The sequence below is a fragment of the Heliconius melpomene genome, chromosome 10, assembly GCF_056956725.1.
Source record: "Heliconius melpomene rosina isolate 202511_hmr_F chromosome 10, ASM5695672v1, whole genome shotgun sequence".
NCBI classification, from domain to species: Eukaryota; Metazoa; Arthropoda; class Insecta; order Lepidoptera; family Nymphalidae; genus Heliconius; species Heliconius melpomene.
The window spans coordinates 5,928,761-5,947,662 of record NC_140398.1 but is presented as its reverse complement, the minus strand read 5'-3'; the positions used below and the strand labels follow the sequence as shown (position 1 = coordinate 5,947,662).

The window sequence follows — 18,902 nt, the reverse complement described above, 5'->3', positions numbered from 1 at the left end:
TTCATCTCTATTGTAAATATTTATGAGATATGAGTATCAAATATCAATATTGAAAATATCTTTAGTATATTGGTATACCGGATGCAGATGTCGTAGGTAATTAATTAGCATAAACGTATATATGTAGGTTTGGTTACGTTAGTAAATGTTATATGTATAGTATTAAGTGGATATTACACACAAATGTTAGTGGAATACATATTGTATAATTATTGATAAATACAGAATCTTAGAATACTGAGATTATGATAATAATGAAATCTTACTATCTTAGACAAGCTCCGGCGTTAATGTTCGCCTAATGACTGAAGGGCATATAGAACAAAGTTGACAATTATTGTATTAAATTCATTTACAAAGTCGATCTCAAGAAAAATGGTAGATCTATAGCAATTATTTCATTTAATATGCAAATTAAATTACTAAATTAAATTAGTATAACACTATAAAGGTACAATATACAAGAATAATATATAAAAAGAAGATTTTTTTATAAAAAACCTGTTTTCTCACACTTTGCAGCAACAGGTATGTTGATGGTACAAAACAGTTCCAAGCGCGTCGTCATCTCGCGAACTCAATAACTTATTATAACCTAAAAATACCATTAAATGTACTGAAAGAAAAGTTAAAACATATAATAGTGTATACAAATGACAGTTACGTAGTGATTTCACACCTTTTTCTCCACTCACTGCCTAAAAGTAATGAAAGTGATTAAAGTGATAGTGATTTTACTAATAACATGTGAAGTTAATCCTATAAAATTCTTTAAAAGTGTTCGTCCGTTGAAATTATACGAGGCATATCCGTGTACCATTGATGATATAGTGTCCAAATTTTTTAGTGGCTTAGAAAATGGTTACAATGTAACAATAAAAAGATCTTTAGACGTCGCCACGGATGTAAGACTGGTTTTCGACTCAGAAGCTGCTGTTTTTTTGGTACTATGCTATTATATTCTACTTGTATTATAAAAATATATAGCGATTATTTAATAATAATGTTAGACTTCTCCAATTTCTACTCATTTAGCAGAACTCAAGTTCTTTATTCATTTAGATCCGGGAAAATCCAATAGGTAAACAATATTTAATAAGACACATAAAAAATTATGCGTCTATACTACGTTCTTTTGTATAATATAAAAAGAAAATGTTTGTTATACAAGTGGGTTATTTGTTATGTAATTGGGTTTTCTTCAACAATTTTATTTAAAGTGTAGTGTATACCGTTATCAATGTATAGTGAGTCAGGTTAAGCAACTTTAACCCCGGTCTAGAATGAGATGGGTAGGTATTTAAAGCGGAGTGATAGCGCTCTGTGATCGTAAATTAATTGATTATTACAAAAAAAATACATATTCCCTTAGATAAATCTTAAATTATTTTTTTTTTTTACGAAAGACAATCTTCTTTAAATTTAGGTTAAAATATTTAAGTATCTCCTTTTTCGGTAAAATAGCAATCAATTAATATATTAGGAAATAACTAATTTAAATTACGATAGCATGTAAAAAATAAGCATTAAATATTTCTATATAAATATTAATGTTTTTTTTTTTTTTCAGGATAAAGATGCCAAGTTTTCAAGTGTCCAAGACAGTGTGTTTAACATATTTAATATAATCTTGTTGCGTAGCAGTGACAATTTCACATTCACTGTTCGTGGTCAGCCGGCTCCGTACTCTCCGCCTTACTTGACCAGCTTGAAGATAAACGGAGATGAATACTGTAAAAATTATAATTCGGTAAGTATGACTAGTAAGAGAAGAATCCATAATATTGGAGATAGGTCATGTAAAAGTGTGACGACATAATATAATATAGAGGTTGAAGAGGAGAAAGAGATACCCTGCTAGTGATAAAGCGTGAAGCTAAAAAAATATTATTTGTTCAAGTAATTTTTTGCAAGCACTTCTATACCTTCCGCAAAGGTTGACGGTACATTATATGTACACCTATTTGTTGTCATGTCCACGAAGTGCAGTGAAATCCAAAACCAACCAAAAATTACCAAAACTAACCATAAACTCCCGTGAAGTGATCCCGCAAAGGACGCCCTTACCGCCGCCGGCATCCTCACAAGCAGCCATATGTGGCTGCAAGCACTATGGTGCTTGAAATTTTTTAGGAACAGAGTATCCATTCGGTGTTGCTTTAAAAGCCAGTAGGGCTAACAGCATTAACCTCAAATTCGAAAAAAATATATAGAAGCGACCAAAATCAAATGTGAATAAAGACAAAATAAGGAAATTCTATTTCTAATTAAAATTTCCAGACATATTTCGAAGAGTATGACGTGGGAGTGCAAAAACGGCCGCAAGTACCTGATAGATATTGTGGTAGACGTAAAATATGGCACACAGAGTTAATAGTTAACGGACAAGTTACGAAACCGGGAAACTGGCCGTGGCATACCGCTCTCTATAGATACGAGAAGGCGGGGTTAAGATACGTATGCGGTGGCACGTTGATTAACAAATATTTTGTGCTGACTGGTAAGTGTCAAATCTAATCTTGTCTCCAGGAAATACTTGGCAGAGTAGGACTTTGCATTGAATGGCGGAACTCAACAGACAAAAAGTGATTGACAGACTCCTCGAGTGGGGATCGAACCCACAACCAGTTGGTTTTACAGTCACACTTTATGACCATGCGCCACGACTGGCCTCTAAGGAATTTTGAATATAATAATTAACCATTTCACGAGTAAAACCGAATCCACACTCGTCGTGTTTCTCTCAGTCACTATTCTACTATGAATAAAGTGACTCTCTTATTGTAAGTTGAGTCTGTTTTCTTCGAAATGTGCGAAATAAGATTTATTTGTGGAAAACGCATACATACCTTACACGCGTTTTCCACAAATAAATCCTTCCTGAAAAAATTGGACACCAAAAACTCTAGCAATATTACAAATTCAATTCAGTGTGCCACATGGTCCCTACATTTTGCGAGTTTCAGTTCCAAAGTTAGAATTTCTGTACAGTGTTTTATTTTTAAAATTTAAAATATTTACATTTGGTACAGTCGAAAAATATTTGACTGTAAAACGCGATAGTTGTGAGTTCAATCGCAGTTCTAGGAATTACACTAAAAAAATCTTAATTTGCTTTACTGCATACATATATACTTAAATATATCTATTGTGTTCTTATTATCCTGGTCGTTCTGGTGAGGACATTCGTTTTATATTTTGAAAATAACGTATTGATCTGGACACTTTTACAAATTTCCAAGTAAATAGAACAAGAATTAGATAGGTAGATAGATAGAAGTTTGATACATAAATAAAGTAAAATTTTAAACTAATAAAAGCATGTTAAGAATTTGTTATTGTATGTTTTTTTCTTCCTCCAGCTGCCCATTGCACGACAACTAACGGAATACCAGTACATCCAGAAGTTTTGGGAGTCGTTTTAGGAAAATACAATTTATATGGCAGTGACATATCTTTACAAGAAAGATAGGTAATATCAAACCACCGCCGTGTTTACAAGTAGACACTGTACCACGAAACGAAGCTATAAATTATTATTTTGTCTACTATTTCTTACACAATCACAATTTTGAAGTTTATCAGGTCTTATGCTTTCTTTTATTTTAAGGTATTGGAAGTAATAGTTCACGATGAATTTACAACGAAGAAGCTCCAGAATGACATATCGTTGCTGAAATTAAGAACAGAAGTCACATTTAATAATTATGTGCAACCGGCTTGCTTATGGTACGACGAGGTTTACTTTAGGTTACCGCAACCTGAAATTTTTGGAACGGTATGTTAAATCTATTTATATATAAAAATTTTCGGTTACTGAATGAGTGACAAATAACGCACAGGTGAAAATAAAGCTTATTAGGCTGAGATCCCATGGCCCCCAGACAGAGATAATATGATAACATAATAATGTTTTAAAATATATTGTCATTTATCTGATGACCCCTGAAAGCAATGATAGGTTCCACCATTTAACATAAAATATCTCGAAATTAAGCAGAAAGTGAACAATGGAGTGTCGACACTAGTTTCTTTCTGATGTCCTGTGATACTCTTTTAAAATTATATTTTTCTTTCTTTTTCCAGGTAGTTGGTTGGGGATATGACAGCTCAGATTCACTATCGTCAACGCTCCATGAAGCTTCAATGCCTCAAATAGATGATTTGCAATGTGTATACACCAATCCACTTTTCTACGGGAATTTCATTCGGGATGGCAAGAAGTTCTGTGCTGGATATCTGAATAGTGAGAAACTTTTCATAGAATTTCAAATAAATTAAAAGGCAGCATAATACGTGAGGCCAAAGGTCGTGGCACATGAGCACAAATATACGACTGTAACCGTGATAGATTGTGGATTTCATTCCTACTCGAGGAAATGGTACATTTAATATTTTAATTTTCTCTCTCTGGTAAGGAGGCAAAGCGCGGTGTTGAGATCCGCTACTCAGAGTTTGGGGAACCTAGTAATCTGAGTGCGATTCCTACACTGCTATGTGCGGTATACAGCATGAAGTTAAAAAAAAAACTTCACAGGTTTTCCCGTATATGGCAGAGAAGCCAAAGGCAACCTATGACATTGCGCTACCCACCCAGCGTTTGATTTTCATGATATTGCCGGCGAAGTAGCGGAACTCAACGCCGTGCTTTAACCAGATTTAACGTATTTAATACTTATTATGTTCTGATTTTAATTCCTTAAATTTAGAAATAAATCAAAAAACAAAGTTTCTTGTCCATGAGTTCCATATAACCCGCTCGAGTTTCCACTCGGACTACGTATCCGTAAAAAAACTTTTATCAGGATAAAATAGGTTCCCTCTGTCTGCTTTTCGCGGGATACAACGTCAAGCTGAAAAAAAAATCACTTAATTATATTTTCTATTTCCAGAAACATCTGCCTGTAACGGTGACAGTGGAGGTGGTTTCATGGTGTTCGTACCAGATCTGATTAATCCAAATTCAACCCGTTCAATAGGAGCTTGGTACGTCAAAGGCATAGTGTCTGTGAGTTTGTCGAGAACCGACGTGGCTATATGCGACCCGAATTCCTACGCCGTATTCACAGATGTATCGAAATATTTAAAATGGATCAAAGATTATATTACTTAAGGCCGTTTATTAAAAAAATGGAATATTTATTTGTTTTACTTCAAACGGGATCAAACTTGCGATCTTTATTTTAAAAGTCTGATTATAATGGATTAAACTTTCAGATCTCTCTGTTGAGGATCTGCCATAGATAATAAAGTGTCATAAATAAAATAAAACCTTAGACGAATTTTATAAACATAAATAAAAGCTTAGTTTTTTTATTTTGTTTTTTATTAATTTATTTTAATGTAATAATGACACATAAGGCTATATGGAACTACATGTGGCAATGGGACTTTCCATTTTCTCGCTCCGGTATCGAAGCAAAGCTCAGCCTTGAGTTTCATCACTTACCACGCAATACCTCGAAAATTGGGCGGGGAGTTGTGAAAGCAGTGTCTTAACACTAGATTCTCTCTGCCTATCCATACTAATATAATAAAGCGGAAGAGTTTGTTTGTTTGTTTGTTTGAACGCTAAGATCTTTGGATCTACTGGTCCGATTTACTATGTTTTTGTTTTGTATGAAAGCTGCATTCTCCAGAAGTGATATAGGCTATATAACATTACATTACACATATATACATTTTAAAATACTTTCTAATTTGACATACAATTTATTCTGCCATGTTAATAAGAACCGTCGCGTCGCTAGGCGACCATTATCGCGACATTTTGATATTCATCCTTATGAAAATAAATATAATAGTCACTTTTAGCATTTTATCTAGATTGAAATTATAGTTTACTGTATAACATACTAATAAATAATTAAGGAGATGTCACCGATTCGAAATGACCTAGCTTTCGGGCGGCATAGTATGAGTATGACCGACGCGAAAATATTCTTATACTTCAAGCAGGCGTAGCCGCGTCCGGGTCCACTAGTCCTATTATATAGGGAATAATGCTAGTAAAAAAACCAAAAATACATACATATATATAATATAATACTTATATATATATACGTAACTCCCATACCGCGACCTAAACTAGTGATAAAGCGTGGGACATAAAACTCCCGTAAAATGACTGCTCTGTCAGTACCAAGCTCGCAATTTATCCTGACCAAGGATATTTTAAAAGTAATATGAGTCTATTTTATTTGTGTAGTCGGCTTTACTCGCACTTTACTTGTGTAGGTATTATAGGTTTTTTTTAATGTTTATGTTGACGCGTATGACTTTGTCTATGTAAGATTTTTTTATGTTTACTCTGTGTCCCGCACATAGCAGGGTACGCAGAGGGAACCTGGGACCCTAGTGTTAAGAAAGTGTAAAAACAATTCCGTTGCCCATTTTCCGCCGAATTTTGGAGGCAGTTTCAGTAGTTGATTATATTTAAATTTAATTTCCCTACTATGGCAAACAAAGCGCGGCGTTGAATTTCGCTACTCAATATGCCATATTGTGATAATTAACACCAGGTTTCCTCTGCCAACCCTTCTATACGGTATACAGCGTGAGCTAAAAAGTACACTAAATAATAAATAATTGATTGATAAATACTAGAAAATATACAATCCATTTCGTCAACCCAGACAAAACAACCATTTCGATAACCAAACATAACCTACATTCATTCTTACATACAAAGTAAGAAAATTTCAGAAACGAAGACAAGAAAATCGTACGGAAACCATTATTTATCGAATCAAGCTACCTGTACCTTTTGATCGTGAGATAATCTAGTTCGTTTACAAATATACTGATTTGGGAAAGAGACCGGATTTAAAATATACGAGTATATCTTATCTGAAAATTGATCGGGGCCAATGCGAGCGAGTGCTTGAGTATTTGGACTCAAGTCCAGTAATCATAGAAAAATAGTAGTAGAATAATATTGTTGTAAGATTTCTGCTTTAGAATTTCATATAGCAACTAAGTATTGTGTGCTGAATTACGTTTCTACTAACTTTTACATGCGGATTTACACGAGTTGTAAAATTAAATAGATAATCATTTAAAAATTAATTAACAGAAAAAAACTGATACGGACTTGGAAGTACCCGATATTTCTAGTGATGAGCCTACCAGATACCTAAGAGGATAGGTTTTACGTACTAATGGCTCTCATGCTATAAATTATTGTAAATTTTTGCCGCATAAAATAAAAAAATAAACTTTATACCTTTTATTAATACCGTAGGTGCAGCTTTGATAAATAAATACTTTCAGTCGGCTCATATTGGTTTCAAAGTGAATCGAGTGAACTTTTTTGGAACATGTTTGTTTAACATTTTTCCATGTTTTTATTTTAGAAATTCACAATAATATTTCTTTCGAGTCGGAGTATTACTTACAATTTCTTTCTATTAAATATTAACTTGCCAAGATTACTGGAATTTATTTTTAATTTGACAGCATCGTAGAACAAGAGCCCAAAGAAAGAAATTTTACTTACGAATCGCACACCGAATACCAGCACGTTGTTATAGCTAGTTTGTTCTCTCGTTAACTCTCGTTCTCTCCTATACATCTCAAAAGCCTTACAAAACCTTTACTTAGAAGAGACAAACCTAGTGTAAAATAAATACTTCCGGGTCAATGAACTGAAAAAATACTTTATCTTCAAGTACGAAAGCAGTTTGCTCACTGGCTTCCATTAACCACTGGATGTCGTATTGAAGTCTGTCGTCAACTAAACTACCAACATTTATAAGGATTTTTTTCATTTATTTTTGGAAAGAAATCGAAATTAAGAGAAGAACAATGAGTGACACGTCACAAGACATTGTACGTGAAGTTATGGAGCTTAACACTGTATACTTGTCTTACTTCATAAATAAATGGCGGTGTTTAGTTGCAGCAAACAACACAAACAAAAAATTAGAAGTTTTGTAATGACTTGTCGCTCGTCTTATACTATTTAGAAACGGAATATTTAAAATTGTATTACTCAAAAAATTACTTTACCGACGCTACAAGACTCTATTACAACTTTTTTGCAGCTTAACGTAGATGGTAGATACCAAAGATACCAAAATATTATTTAATACATGAGATCCTCGTCATATATGAGCTTCTAATTATAAACGGTTGTAGATTCGATATCCAGAATTAATTATTTTTTTTTCCCCACCTCGATAATGAGACAAAGCCCGGTGTTGAGCCAGCCAACACACGGTGTCTCGAAAATTGGATTGAAAAAGGAAAACGGAGTGCCTTAACTCTTGGTTCAACCAGCCTACCCAGCTACATCTCATCAAATCTACCATTTCCATAAAACATATTATAATGAGAAAAGTTACAATCTAGTCCTGAACTCCGTCTACACGTTCGAAATGACGTCACGTAGGACATAAGGCCTAAACTTAAGGCCAATAATCCTCTATTTTGACCCTACAGAATTTAAGAGTCCAAGAAATTCCCTTCATATGAACGTGCCGAGAATCCGTTCGGGTAATGTGGTTGGTTATATTAAATACCTTCGTTTTTCTATACTCGCCTTAATAAATTATCGTATAGGTTGAAAAAGTTTTGAAAGACATTTAGTGATTTTTTTTTTTCTTAAGTCAAACATTACTGAATCTTTGATATTCTTAAAGCATTATTCCACACTTAAGAAGAAAAAATGCTTCTTTGGAAAACGTATAACAATTTGAACGTAGTGGAGTCTGAACTCATGCCTCTCACTTTGAATTTTTTATACATTACTAGCGACCCCCTTGCGGCTTCGCCCGCTTTTACTACTGGATTATTCATATAATGTATGTTTGCAAATCACTTAAGATAATGTGAAAATTAATTAAACCCTAATGCAACCCGCATTTTCGTAATTTCAATAAGGATTTTCCAATTGTTTTACACAGCAAGGATTTTTTAGTAGGTACCGTAATTTTAAATCTGTGCTACTAATCTTTTCAAGTACTTATTAAAATAAATTTAAATGATTATTACGGCTAAACGGAAGAAATTATAAACAAAAACCTATCTAATAATAACTACTACAAAAAATATGAAACCAAATATATCGCGCTGAAATAATACATTCAACTCCAATTATCCAATACGTGCAAACGCATCTAAATCTTCGTTGCTATAGAGGCAGGCGGGTTTTTTTTTTTCGAGCTTGTGGTCAATGCTGAAGAGGGTATTCTGTCCCTGATGAAAAGCAAGCACTACGTGGCTGCCATTGAGGAAAATTAAATAGAATTCATCGGCCGGGAATCGAACCCGGGCCGCCCGCGTTGCAGGCGAGCATTCTACCACTGAACCACCGATGCGTGTAAGGCAGGCGGGTGCGGCGGACGCATGGCGAGTGGCGAGCCGTTTCGCAGCAAGGATTTTTTGATATTGTAACAACTTCTAAAGTACTTATTAAAATGAAAAACAGAAAAGACAGTTTTGATCTACATTAAATGACCAACGTAACTAATATACTTATTTATATGCTGAGACTAAGGAATAAGTGAAACATAACTCGATACAGTTGATGTGTAAACGGCGGGATGTGTCAACAATTAAATGCGTTTTTCTGTAAAACTATTCGCAATTTCGAAATAGTGTAAAAAGCAAATTTTATCTTCGCTTAACGTAGAAAATTAATAAAGTATTTTAAAGGATAAGGATTAATACCATTATGGAAAAATATCCCTCACAATAAAAAATATATTGAAATTATTATTTTTAGACAGAAAAATGATCACTACACGTTATCCTTAAAAGATATGAATATGCTATCGCGGACTTTTTTGTAGATCTTATTAAGAGGAACAATACTCCAGTACATTTTTTTCATGTAATACTTACCATTAAAGCAGCGCATGCGCGAAAGTGTCTCAACGGGTAGGACTTTATACATATTTATCGTATTTATGTTAATTTACATAAGAATGTACAAATAATAAACTATATATAAACCTTCTACGAAAAACACTCGACTTAATGGTGAAGACCGCATCAAAATCCGTTGGGTGGTTTAGAAGAAGAAGAGTTAGAAACAACAGACAGACACGAAAAGCGACTTTGTTTTATAAGATATAGGATTTCAAAAAAAAAGTATTCTCAGTCCATTATCTATATATTTTGTTTTTAGCATAGCATCATCATCTGGTCATCCATTCTTGGATAAACTACAGCCCAAGTCGCTTAACTTCATTCAGAACTCAGGTAAGATGAAAATCAATGGTTAAAGTTACATTCAAATCCCTGAACTCTCCAGTGTCAAATATAGTAATCAATATAGAATAATATTTGCATTGCAAATGATAGATGCGAATACATATATGTATGTATGTATGTATAATTCCTGTATTCAAAGGTCAGTGTACTACGTACATGGTGTTCAAAAATAGTATTGTAATATAATTTTTGTTTTTATTTTGTCTTTTAGCTATAAGGTCTGATTCTGGATTCTTTTTTTATTTTTTATATGCTTGTCTGACAAGACATATTTTTTTGTCATTTTTGTTTTATTATTATAATTATATTTAATGTTATTAAAACTAAACAATGTTATTAGGATTATAAAATAACACTTTTATAAAAGCTTATCTTTTTTAACTAGATTTTATTGTTCAAAATTCACAGTATTGGTAGTTTTTTACTACCCAGTGTCTATAATTAAAAAAAACATGGAGAATGGAGAATTTGAGGCCGTCGTGACATAGGGGCATAAGCGTGTCACTATAAACGTGACGTTTATGGGTTCACTTGTCACTCGCGGGAATAATTATTAAATATTTTCATTTCCTCGTTCTCATAACAATGCAGAATTTGGCGGAAAGTGGGGAATGGAAATGACTTTATAAGAACGGAGGGTCTTAACACTAAATTCCCTATGCCTAGCGGGAGCTAGGCGGGACGCTGACGCTATGCTTTCTGCTACGAGTAATACATTATATTCGTAACAATAAAAAAACACGCTATATATACATGAAAATGAACGTCAATCCACCAGAGTTCTATAACATAATCGGATTTAACAACCGTGTACGCCCGCTAAGCTTCCAACTAATGCCTCACATCCGGAATAATATTCCATATATGGGAAAAATTCCGTTTGTATGGTCATCCGCCAATACCTTTAAAATGTTTTGAAAGCCAAATATTGATTAATTAACTATGAATTAATTTTAATTATAGTGAGTTAGCAGAACGGGAAAATTAAAATTATTCATTCCCCTAAAACGAGATCAAACCCACAACCTTCAAACCTACAGTCAAAAGCTGATTCATTGTGTCGTGATGTCTCTTCAGAAATTCTACTGGAATACCTTGCATTTCCAATACCTACCTAGCTAAATAGATAGATTTTGCTACAATTTATCATTAACTTATTGTGTCATCATTAATTGTTTGATTCCATTAAAGGCAGTGCGTGCAAAACAGAGTGTCTTAACACTAGATTCCCTCCGCTTACACTACCCTAATAAATAACAAAAATATGGAAAAAAATCAAGTAAACTTTTAACTTTTATAACAAATTATAATTTTGTCATCACATTTCCATTAAAGAAAAATATATTTTATAACGATCCTATAAAATTTTAACACGATTTGGCTCTTTAAGTTGAAAGAAATTTGCCAGTTCATTAAGCTAAACAGCGAAGTATTGTACACGATTCCTTCAAGTGCCTTTAGAAAAATTTATACTAATACTATATCTAAAGCTAAAGAAGTGAAATATTTATTTATATTTATATTTCCACTTCTTCGCTCTGATGTCGAGGCAAAACGCAGCGTTGAGTTCTGTCACTCAATACTCCTCCAGAATTCAGCAGAAAGTGGTGAATGGTATATCTTCTCCGTTCCCCACTTTTTGCCGAAGTTTTCGAGGTATTGTGTGTTGAGTCGGAATTGAATGCCGAGCTTTGCCGAAAAATTTCTTCGCCAAATCGAGGAAATGAAAATATTAAATATTTCACATATAAATATACATACAAATATTTCAATCTCCCTAGTGGGCATAGAACACGCTTGTTCCCGCGCCACGACGGCCTATATTTAGTCATGAGAATCAATTACAAGTATAGGCAGTCGTCTATTCTTAGATCAATTTATACCATGTTATTGAAATAGTTCGATTTCAAAGGAACTTTAATATTTGTTTAGGTCTAATACATATTTATAAATTCCATTTCCAATGACGGCACTTTTTGTTGGTCTGAACTTCAAAAGTATTTAAGGATTCGACAGCTGAATATTTTTTATTTATTTATAATAAAGATTAGAATTGAACGTATGTTCCTATATGTATTTTTTTCATTCTGTGCTGTAGCTCTCAGAGAATTCAGCGTTAACGGAATTATCTTAATGGGAACGGAGTATCTTAACCCTAGGTTTCAAAGTTAAGTCTGCCTATCTTACTAAAAACGGTATACATCGTCAAGCTAAAAAAAATAATATTGGTCATTGAGAAGGAACAGCGTGTGCCTATGCAATGATCGTGAGTTCGATCTTTGTTCAGAAGAATGATTTATTTTTATTGCCCTGCTCTGGCAAGACTAAATACGTTGATTTTCACCACTTAGCTCTTAGTGCCTTGAATTCAGGTAAAAATAGGAGAGTTGAGTGTCTTGACATTAGATTTTTATCTGTATCCCGATATAAAGTTGAAAAAGTTGAAAAAAAAGAAGAAAAAGCAAGCTGAAGCTTATCAGAACAGGTTATAGGTCACATTAATTAATTAATATTATCATTCCTATGAACGGTAATTGAAACCACAACCATAACAATCAAAGAAAATTCCACTACAATATAGGATGAAAAAGAACTTAGAATCTAATGCAATTAACTACAACTAAGAAACTTGTGTCTGTGTGTGGTTTGCTGAGTGATGGAGTGTGTTTAATTAAATATAGTTAGTTGGTCGACTCAAGTTTGCCCCAGTACACTTGGAGACATAAATGTCTGATGCAATTTTGTAGCAACTTTCCAATGTACTCTGTGAGACTATTAACGCGACGGTTTTGAATCCGATTCCTATGGGGAATTGGGGAATGGGGGAATGGTATATTTATATTTTCATTTCTTCGCTCTGGTGATGGTGACGCGGCGTTTAGTTCCGCCATTCTACACGCAAAACCTCCTAAATTAGCTAATGAGAACGTCTTAATGGGAACGGAATGTCTTAATGGGAACGAAGTGTTTTAACACTAGGTTCCCAGGTTCCTTTTGGCATTTTCGAACAAAAATATTCTAACTGTAATAATTCTATCGTTGAAAGAAAAACATATGTCTGTATTAGAGGGAACAAACGAAGGAGTCGTGCTCTTGGGATTACGAAATCAGAAACGGATGCTACATTATGCATGTAGATGTTTGAAATGCTCCTTTCAGACTTACTTATTCTGAATATTTTACATTTTTACACTTATATATTTTAATTTTTATTTATTTTCAATATAGATTTTAAGGAATTTTATGTTTTGTGGTGGAACTCTAGAGCTAGGTAGACTAGTACCTAGGTCGCAATTTTTTTAAACTGCATACTGTATCTCATATATGGTAGAGTAAGCACAGGAAGTGTAAACATCACGTGCTAAATAGCGAATCTCATCACCGCGCCTTGTCTTGTAATCATTTTTTATTTGTATAAGTGTAATAAAAGTGAATAAATCAAAATAATTCTTTCTTCGAATAGGAAATGAACTTAAAAACTATGTTTACACTCTGACACTGTGCTGCTGTGCTGAGGAATAGGAATTTGCTCCCCTGATTAGGTTGCAAAAAATGCGACATTGAATTACACCTTAAATAAATTTCACTTTGCCACTATAAATAGTTGGTAAGAAAAGATTATATTCCTATAAAACAAAAACTCACATCTATCTGCAAAAGATATTTTCTAAATATTCTAACCCACCAGAATAAGGATCGAGCGGTTTCATCACAAGTGGAGTTTTAATATTTAACATGTAAGCACAGTTTAAACATATGTTATTTGTATTGAACAATGCTGTTTATTTGTTGCTTAAATTGGTTAATGAAGTCGAATGAAGTCAATTTTTATATTTATGAGGTTTAGATCTATTTTGGATTCCTACTCTAGAAATTGAACTATTAAATATTTTCATTTCCTCCAGAATTCAGTGGTAAGTATTTTAATGGAAACGGATTATTTTAAAACTAAGTTCCCAGGTTTCTTCTGCCTACGCTGCTGTGTGTGGGATACAGATGAATTTAAACAAAAATATTGAAATATTCGAAAGATATTTCTATCGTCAACCAATATCTTGGCTGAATTGATCTCGTATATATCTTTATTCGAGGGTAACAAGACAGAAAGTTAAAATTTGTCATTTAGGTAGATTAGGGAGTGTAGTGGAGCACTAAAAGGATATATCTACGATTTTTCGAAATCCGTATGGAAACGGAAAATGATGGGAATTCCACGCAAACAAAGTTAGGAGCGACGACTAGTTTTTATATATAACCTGAAATTTTCTTGAAATTTTGAGCCATCTTATTACAGAATATCGCATACGTCGTCATCGGACATCGAGTTCCTTCCTACAATGCAATGTAAGTAGCACTTTGTCAGCCTTATTGAATAGATCTTAGGGTTGGATAGAAAACAAAGATATAGAAATCTGGATTTAACAATCGTTATAGTATGTGTAGAATGGGATATTAATATATGGTAATATGAGCCTGAGATGATTTATTCTCTGCAACATCTTGGAAAAATAGTTTCATACTTTATCCTGCACACAAGAGGGAAGAGTGAGGAAATCTGGGTACCTAGTGTTAAGATATTCCGTTCCCATTACCAATCTTCGATTCCCCACTTTCCGCCGAGTGAGAATCGAACTCACAACCAGAAGTGCTTACAATCGCACGTGTTCGCCTTCGCCACGATTTTCCATACTAAATTTTAAGTTAATGTCAAATAACCTTATGTCAATATAAAAAAATATATCCAGTTTTCACATCTTGGTCGAGGTCCCTAACGGCACACAATGAACCGGCTCGGAGAGAAGTAAACTTTTCAATACAATCAATCTACAATAGGAACTTTATAATATCACTATTTTAAAAGACTTTACGTAGACTAACGTTCTATAGATTTGCCGTACAGTTTTTTAAAAGTGAAAGTGAAAAGATTATAATTATTTTCTTATTTGAATTTTACTCTTTTCCTACATCGGAGGCAGTGAGCAGAGGGAACCTATTGTTAAGACGCTTTGGTGCGGCCAAACGCGGCGTTAATCTCCGCTACTTAACTCGGAATGCTGCTGCTAAAGCTGAAAAAAAAAAATATTAATTCCAAACATTTTTATGATTTAATTAATCTTGGTTGAGGCACAAGCTTTACTAATTAACATTGTTTTAACAGTAACACAAAACTTCTGTAGGCGCTAATTAAAATTATATTTTTGAATAGTAACTAAATATATATATAGGCTTATAAAATTTTTAAAAGTGTCGTATTTTCTGCTAGATTTACTAAAATAGGCCACTCGTCTATATATCGAGACAGCCTTTGACCAAACTGATCTAAATATCTTCTAGTCAAAGCTTTCCACTCTCAAGCCTATATCAATCAGGCACATATCACATCCCAGGGTACGGGACTCAATCAAGTTAATTACTAGAATAGAATAGTAGTAAATATTCCCTATATTTAGTATTTAAAAAATTCTAGAAGCCGTCTTGACGCAGCGGCACAAGGGTGTGACTGTAACGCGACGGTTATGGGTTTGTCTCGTCTATACACATTTCTGAGGACCAAATAACCTAGAAAAAATTAAATAACTAAACCTAGAAAAAATTAAAAAACTAAAAAAAGGTAATTAATTCATATTTTTTTCTATTCACTTCACGCTTATTCCCACATATTGCAGGCTAGGCATAGCGAACCTAGAGTTAAAACACCCAGTTTTCAAGACCTTCAGTTGGGGGATCTTGTAGTTTATTCACCCTAGTGGAAATCGAACACACAACCTTCGCGGTTACGGCCAGAAGCTGAGCCATTGAACCATGATGGAAAGCATTATTCTTTTCCCTTATTAGACCACATTAAGGAACACCACAATAAGATTAATAAGAGTCTCATCAGTGCGCCATTCTGACACAAGCCAGACTTTTTGGCGGAAACCGATAAGGAAGTAGGAATTCTTGTTTTGGACAAGACGTCATAATCATTATATGGATATTCTATTTTGCGTATGTATTTCATTTTGAAGATAGATTGGATCTATTCTTAAGAACTGGATACATCAGTTGTGGGATGTTGATATTTCACACGTCCTTTCATTATATTCATACTATTAAAAAAATACAGATATGGCGCGGCGTTGTGTTTCTTAATATTTCCCCACTCTGTAATTCCCCCTTAAGAATCGAACCTACAACCGTCACCTTGACAGTCAAGCCTCTAAAAACTACCTCATCCAAAAAAGCATGACATTCATAGATCTATTATGAAATACGTCTACGCTATCTCCGCAGCCAGTGCTATTATACCATTGTTATTTTGTACGACAATTCCTCCACCAGTCTTCCGTCTGTCAGATATAGCAGACTTGGCTATTTTTAGTTTAATAAAGTATTAATTTAGGTGAATTCTTAAGATGTTCTCGGACGGATTCCGAAGTTTGGATAGATTAATGAATTTGAAATTCTTTTATATAATTTTGAAATGTGTATTTCAGCTTATTTTATTTTATAGTCCTAGTATTTTCATATATTAAACGGTTTTATTTAGCTCACCCCGTTTGTTTGTTTGTTTGGGTCAAATTTAGTAATTGAAATTTAACCCTCTTCCCGTTAACCGATTGATCTGAAATTTGGTATACGCCTTTGATTCTGGTGACAATACAATTATCCATATTCAATATTATTGTGAATCCAAGATGGCCGCCGCTACAAGATGGCGGACAACTTAGTTTTTTTCAATCCCATCAATATGGATATCAAATGAAAGGGCTTGTCAAGTAGAATTCAGTGGACTATACAAAATCAAAATCCAAGATGGCCGCCACTATAAGATGGCGGACAAGTTAGTTTTTTTCAATCCTATCAATACGGGTATCAAATGAAAGGGCTTGTCAAGCAGAATTCAGTGGACTATACAAAATCAAAATCCAAGATGGCCGCCGCTACAAGATGGCGGACAAGTTAGTTTTTTCGATCCCATCAATATGGGTATCAAATGAAAGGGCTTGTCAAGTAGAATTCAGTGCACTATACAAAATCAAAATCAAAGATGGCCACTGCTACAAAATGGCGGATAATGTAGTTTTCAATCCCATCAATATGGGTATCAAAATAAAGGGCTTGGTAAGTATAATACAGTATACTATACACAATTACAATATGAATCTCCCACCTAAGTCAAGATCTGGTATCCTGTCGAGGACTGTGTGGCTATAGGGTGCCTAAAAATGATACGTCGCTAGGGGTACCACCCAAGGTAAAAGGTAAAAGCGCGCCGAGAACTGTATGGCACTAGGTGGATAAAAATGAAATGTCGTTAGCGTTTTCCCCTCAAGATTCGGGCACATCTTGTTGTACATAGCCTTGTCCCTCTATTGGACCTCTGGGGGGGTCGTTCGTAACATTCTCCATTAACCTTGCAATAATTAGACATCGAGCCTCATTTCAACGAATTGAATAGCATGAGAAATAAAAACTAAAAACTTAAAAATAAAAAAGTATAAAAAAAAATTTAAGTTAAACGGTTTTATATTGCAGATAAATGTACTAAAAGCTAAAAAATAATTTCATAGAAATTATGATTACTAAAATAAAATCGTGGGGACACTTGCTACTTACCACTAGGCGGGTGAAGTCTCACGCTATGTCTTTCAATTGTAGATATTGGACGTGCCCCACGATTAAATTTTAGTAATCATAATTTCTATGAAATTATTTTTTAGCTTTTAGTACATTTATCTGCAATATAAAACCGTTTAACTTAAAATTTTTTTTATACTTTTTTATTTTCACTTAAATTTGGGGCAGTCGTGGTTCTATACCCACTTGGGGTAATGAACTATTTTTAGTTGCTTGCTTTGCTATGAAGACAAACCGCGGTATTAGAATTAACTAAAATACACAGGTTCTACACGAGTAAATATTTATTATGAGAAACTTCAATAAAAAGGGATAAAAAGAGGAAAAAAAAACTTCTCTTTATTTCTGAAAACTTTATACAAAGTTACGGCAAGTTAGATTAGTATGGGTTGTCTTTGCTACTTCTTTTATCTGGTATACGTGTATGTATTTTTTATAGGGGAACCCTTTAAACGAATAAGGATGTCGAACTTATTTTTTTTATTGGTAACGAATTAGGGATGCCGTGGAAAAACGTAATGGTTGTTGATTCGAATCTCGCTCAGGAGAATAATCTTTTATAAATTATTCTTATTTTCTAGTTCCAATGAGACCAAGTGCGGTGTTAAGTTACGCATTCAATTCGGACGAAAGTAGAGCACATAGTGTCTTACTAAATTTTCTTGCTGCTGTAAAAAATGTAAGTTGGATAAGAAATGGAGGTACGCCATCGATGCGATTTTAATAAATTTTTCTAAACGCGAAAACCAAACTATTTACTATGTTAACGTCACTTCAGATATACACCGCAGCCAGGAGTCACGACTACGGATGGACTTCCTAAAAATTTATTTACCTAATCTTCTTAGGTAGGGTAGGCAGAGGGAACTTGGGAACCTAGGGTCAAGACACTCCGTTCCCATTGAGACACTTCCAATCTCTATTTTCTACCGAATTCTCCAGGCATTGCATGTTGGACAGCGGAGCTTAATGTCTCGCTTTGCGTCGTTACCACAGCGAAAATATTAATTATATTTCATTCCACCAAGTGGGAATCGAACCCACAGCTGTTGCGCTGACAGTCC

General features: G+C 34.0%; 1 protein-coding gene and 1 non-coding gene across 2 annotated transcripts; one reads left to right on the top strand and one right to left on the bottom strand.

Moving 5' to 3' along the window:
* The first annotated feature begins 533 nt into the window (after positions 1-533).
* LOC146535311 (uncharacterized) lies at positions 534-5,138 on the top strand. The gene is made up of 7 exons (XM_085190824.1): positions 534-944; positions 1,571-1,750; positions 2,281-2,500; positions 3,363-3,472; positions 3,611-3,778; positions 4,087-4,246; positions 4,893-5,138. The coding sequence occupies exons 1-4, from the start codon at positions 708-710 to the stop codon at positions 3,470-3,472; spliced, it is 747 nt and encodes a 248-aa protein (XP_085046950.1). The 5' UTR covers positions 534-707; the 3' UTR covers positions 3,611-3,778; positions 4,087-4,246; positions 4,893-5,138.
* Positions 5,139-9,249: 4,111 nt separating this feature from the next.
* Positions 9,250-9,320, bottom strand: TRNAC-GCA (transfer RNA cysteine (anticodon GCA)). The gene has a single exon. It is a non-coding gene; the product is annotated as a tRNA-Cys (tRNA).
* Positions 9,321-18,902: the final 9,582 nt, after the last annotated feature.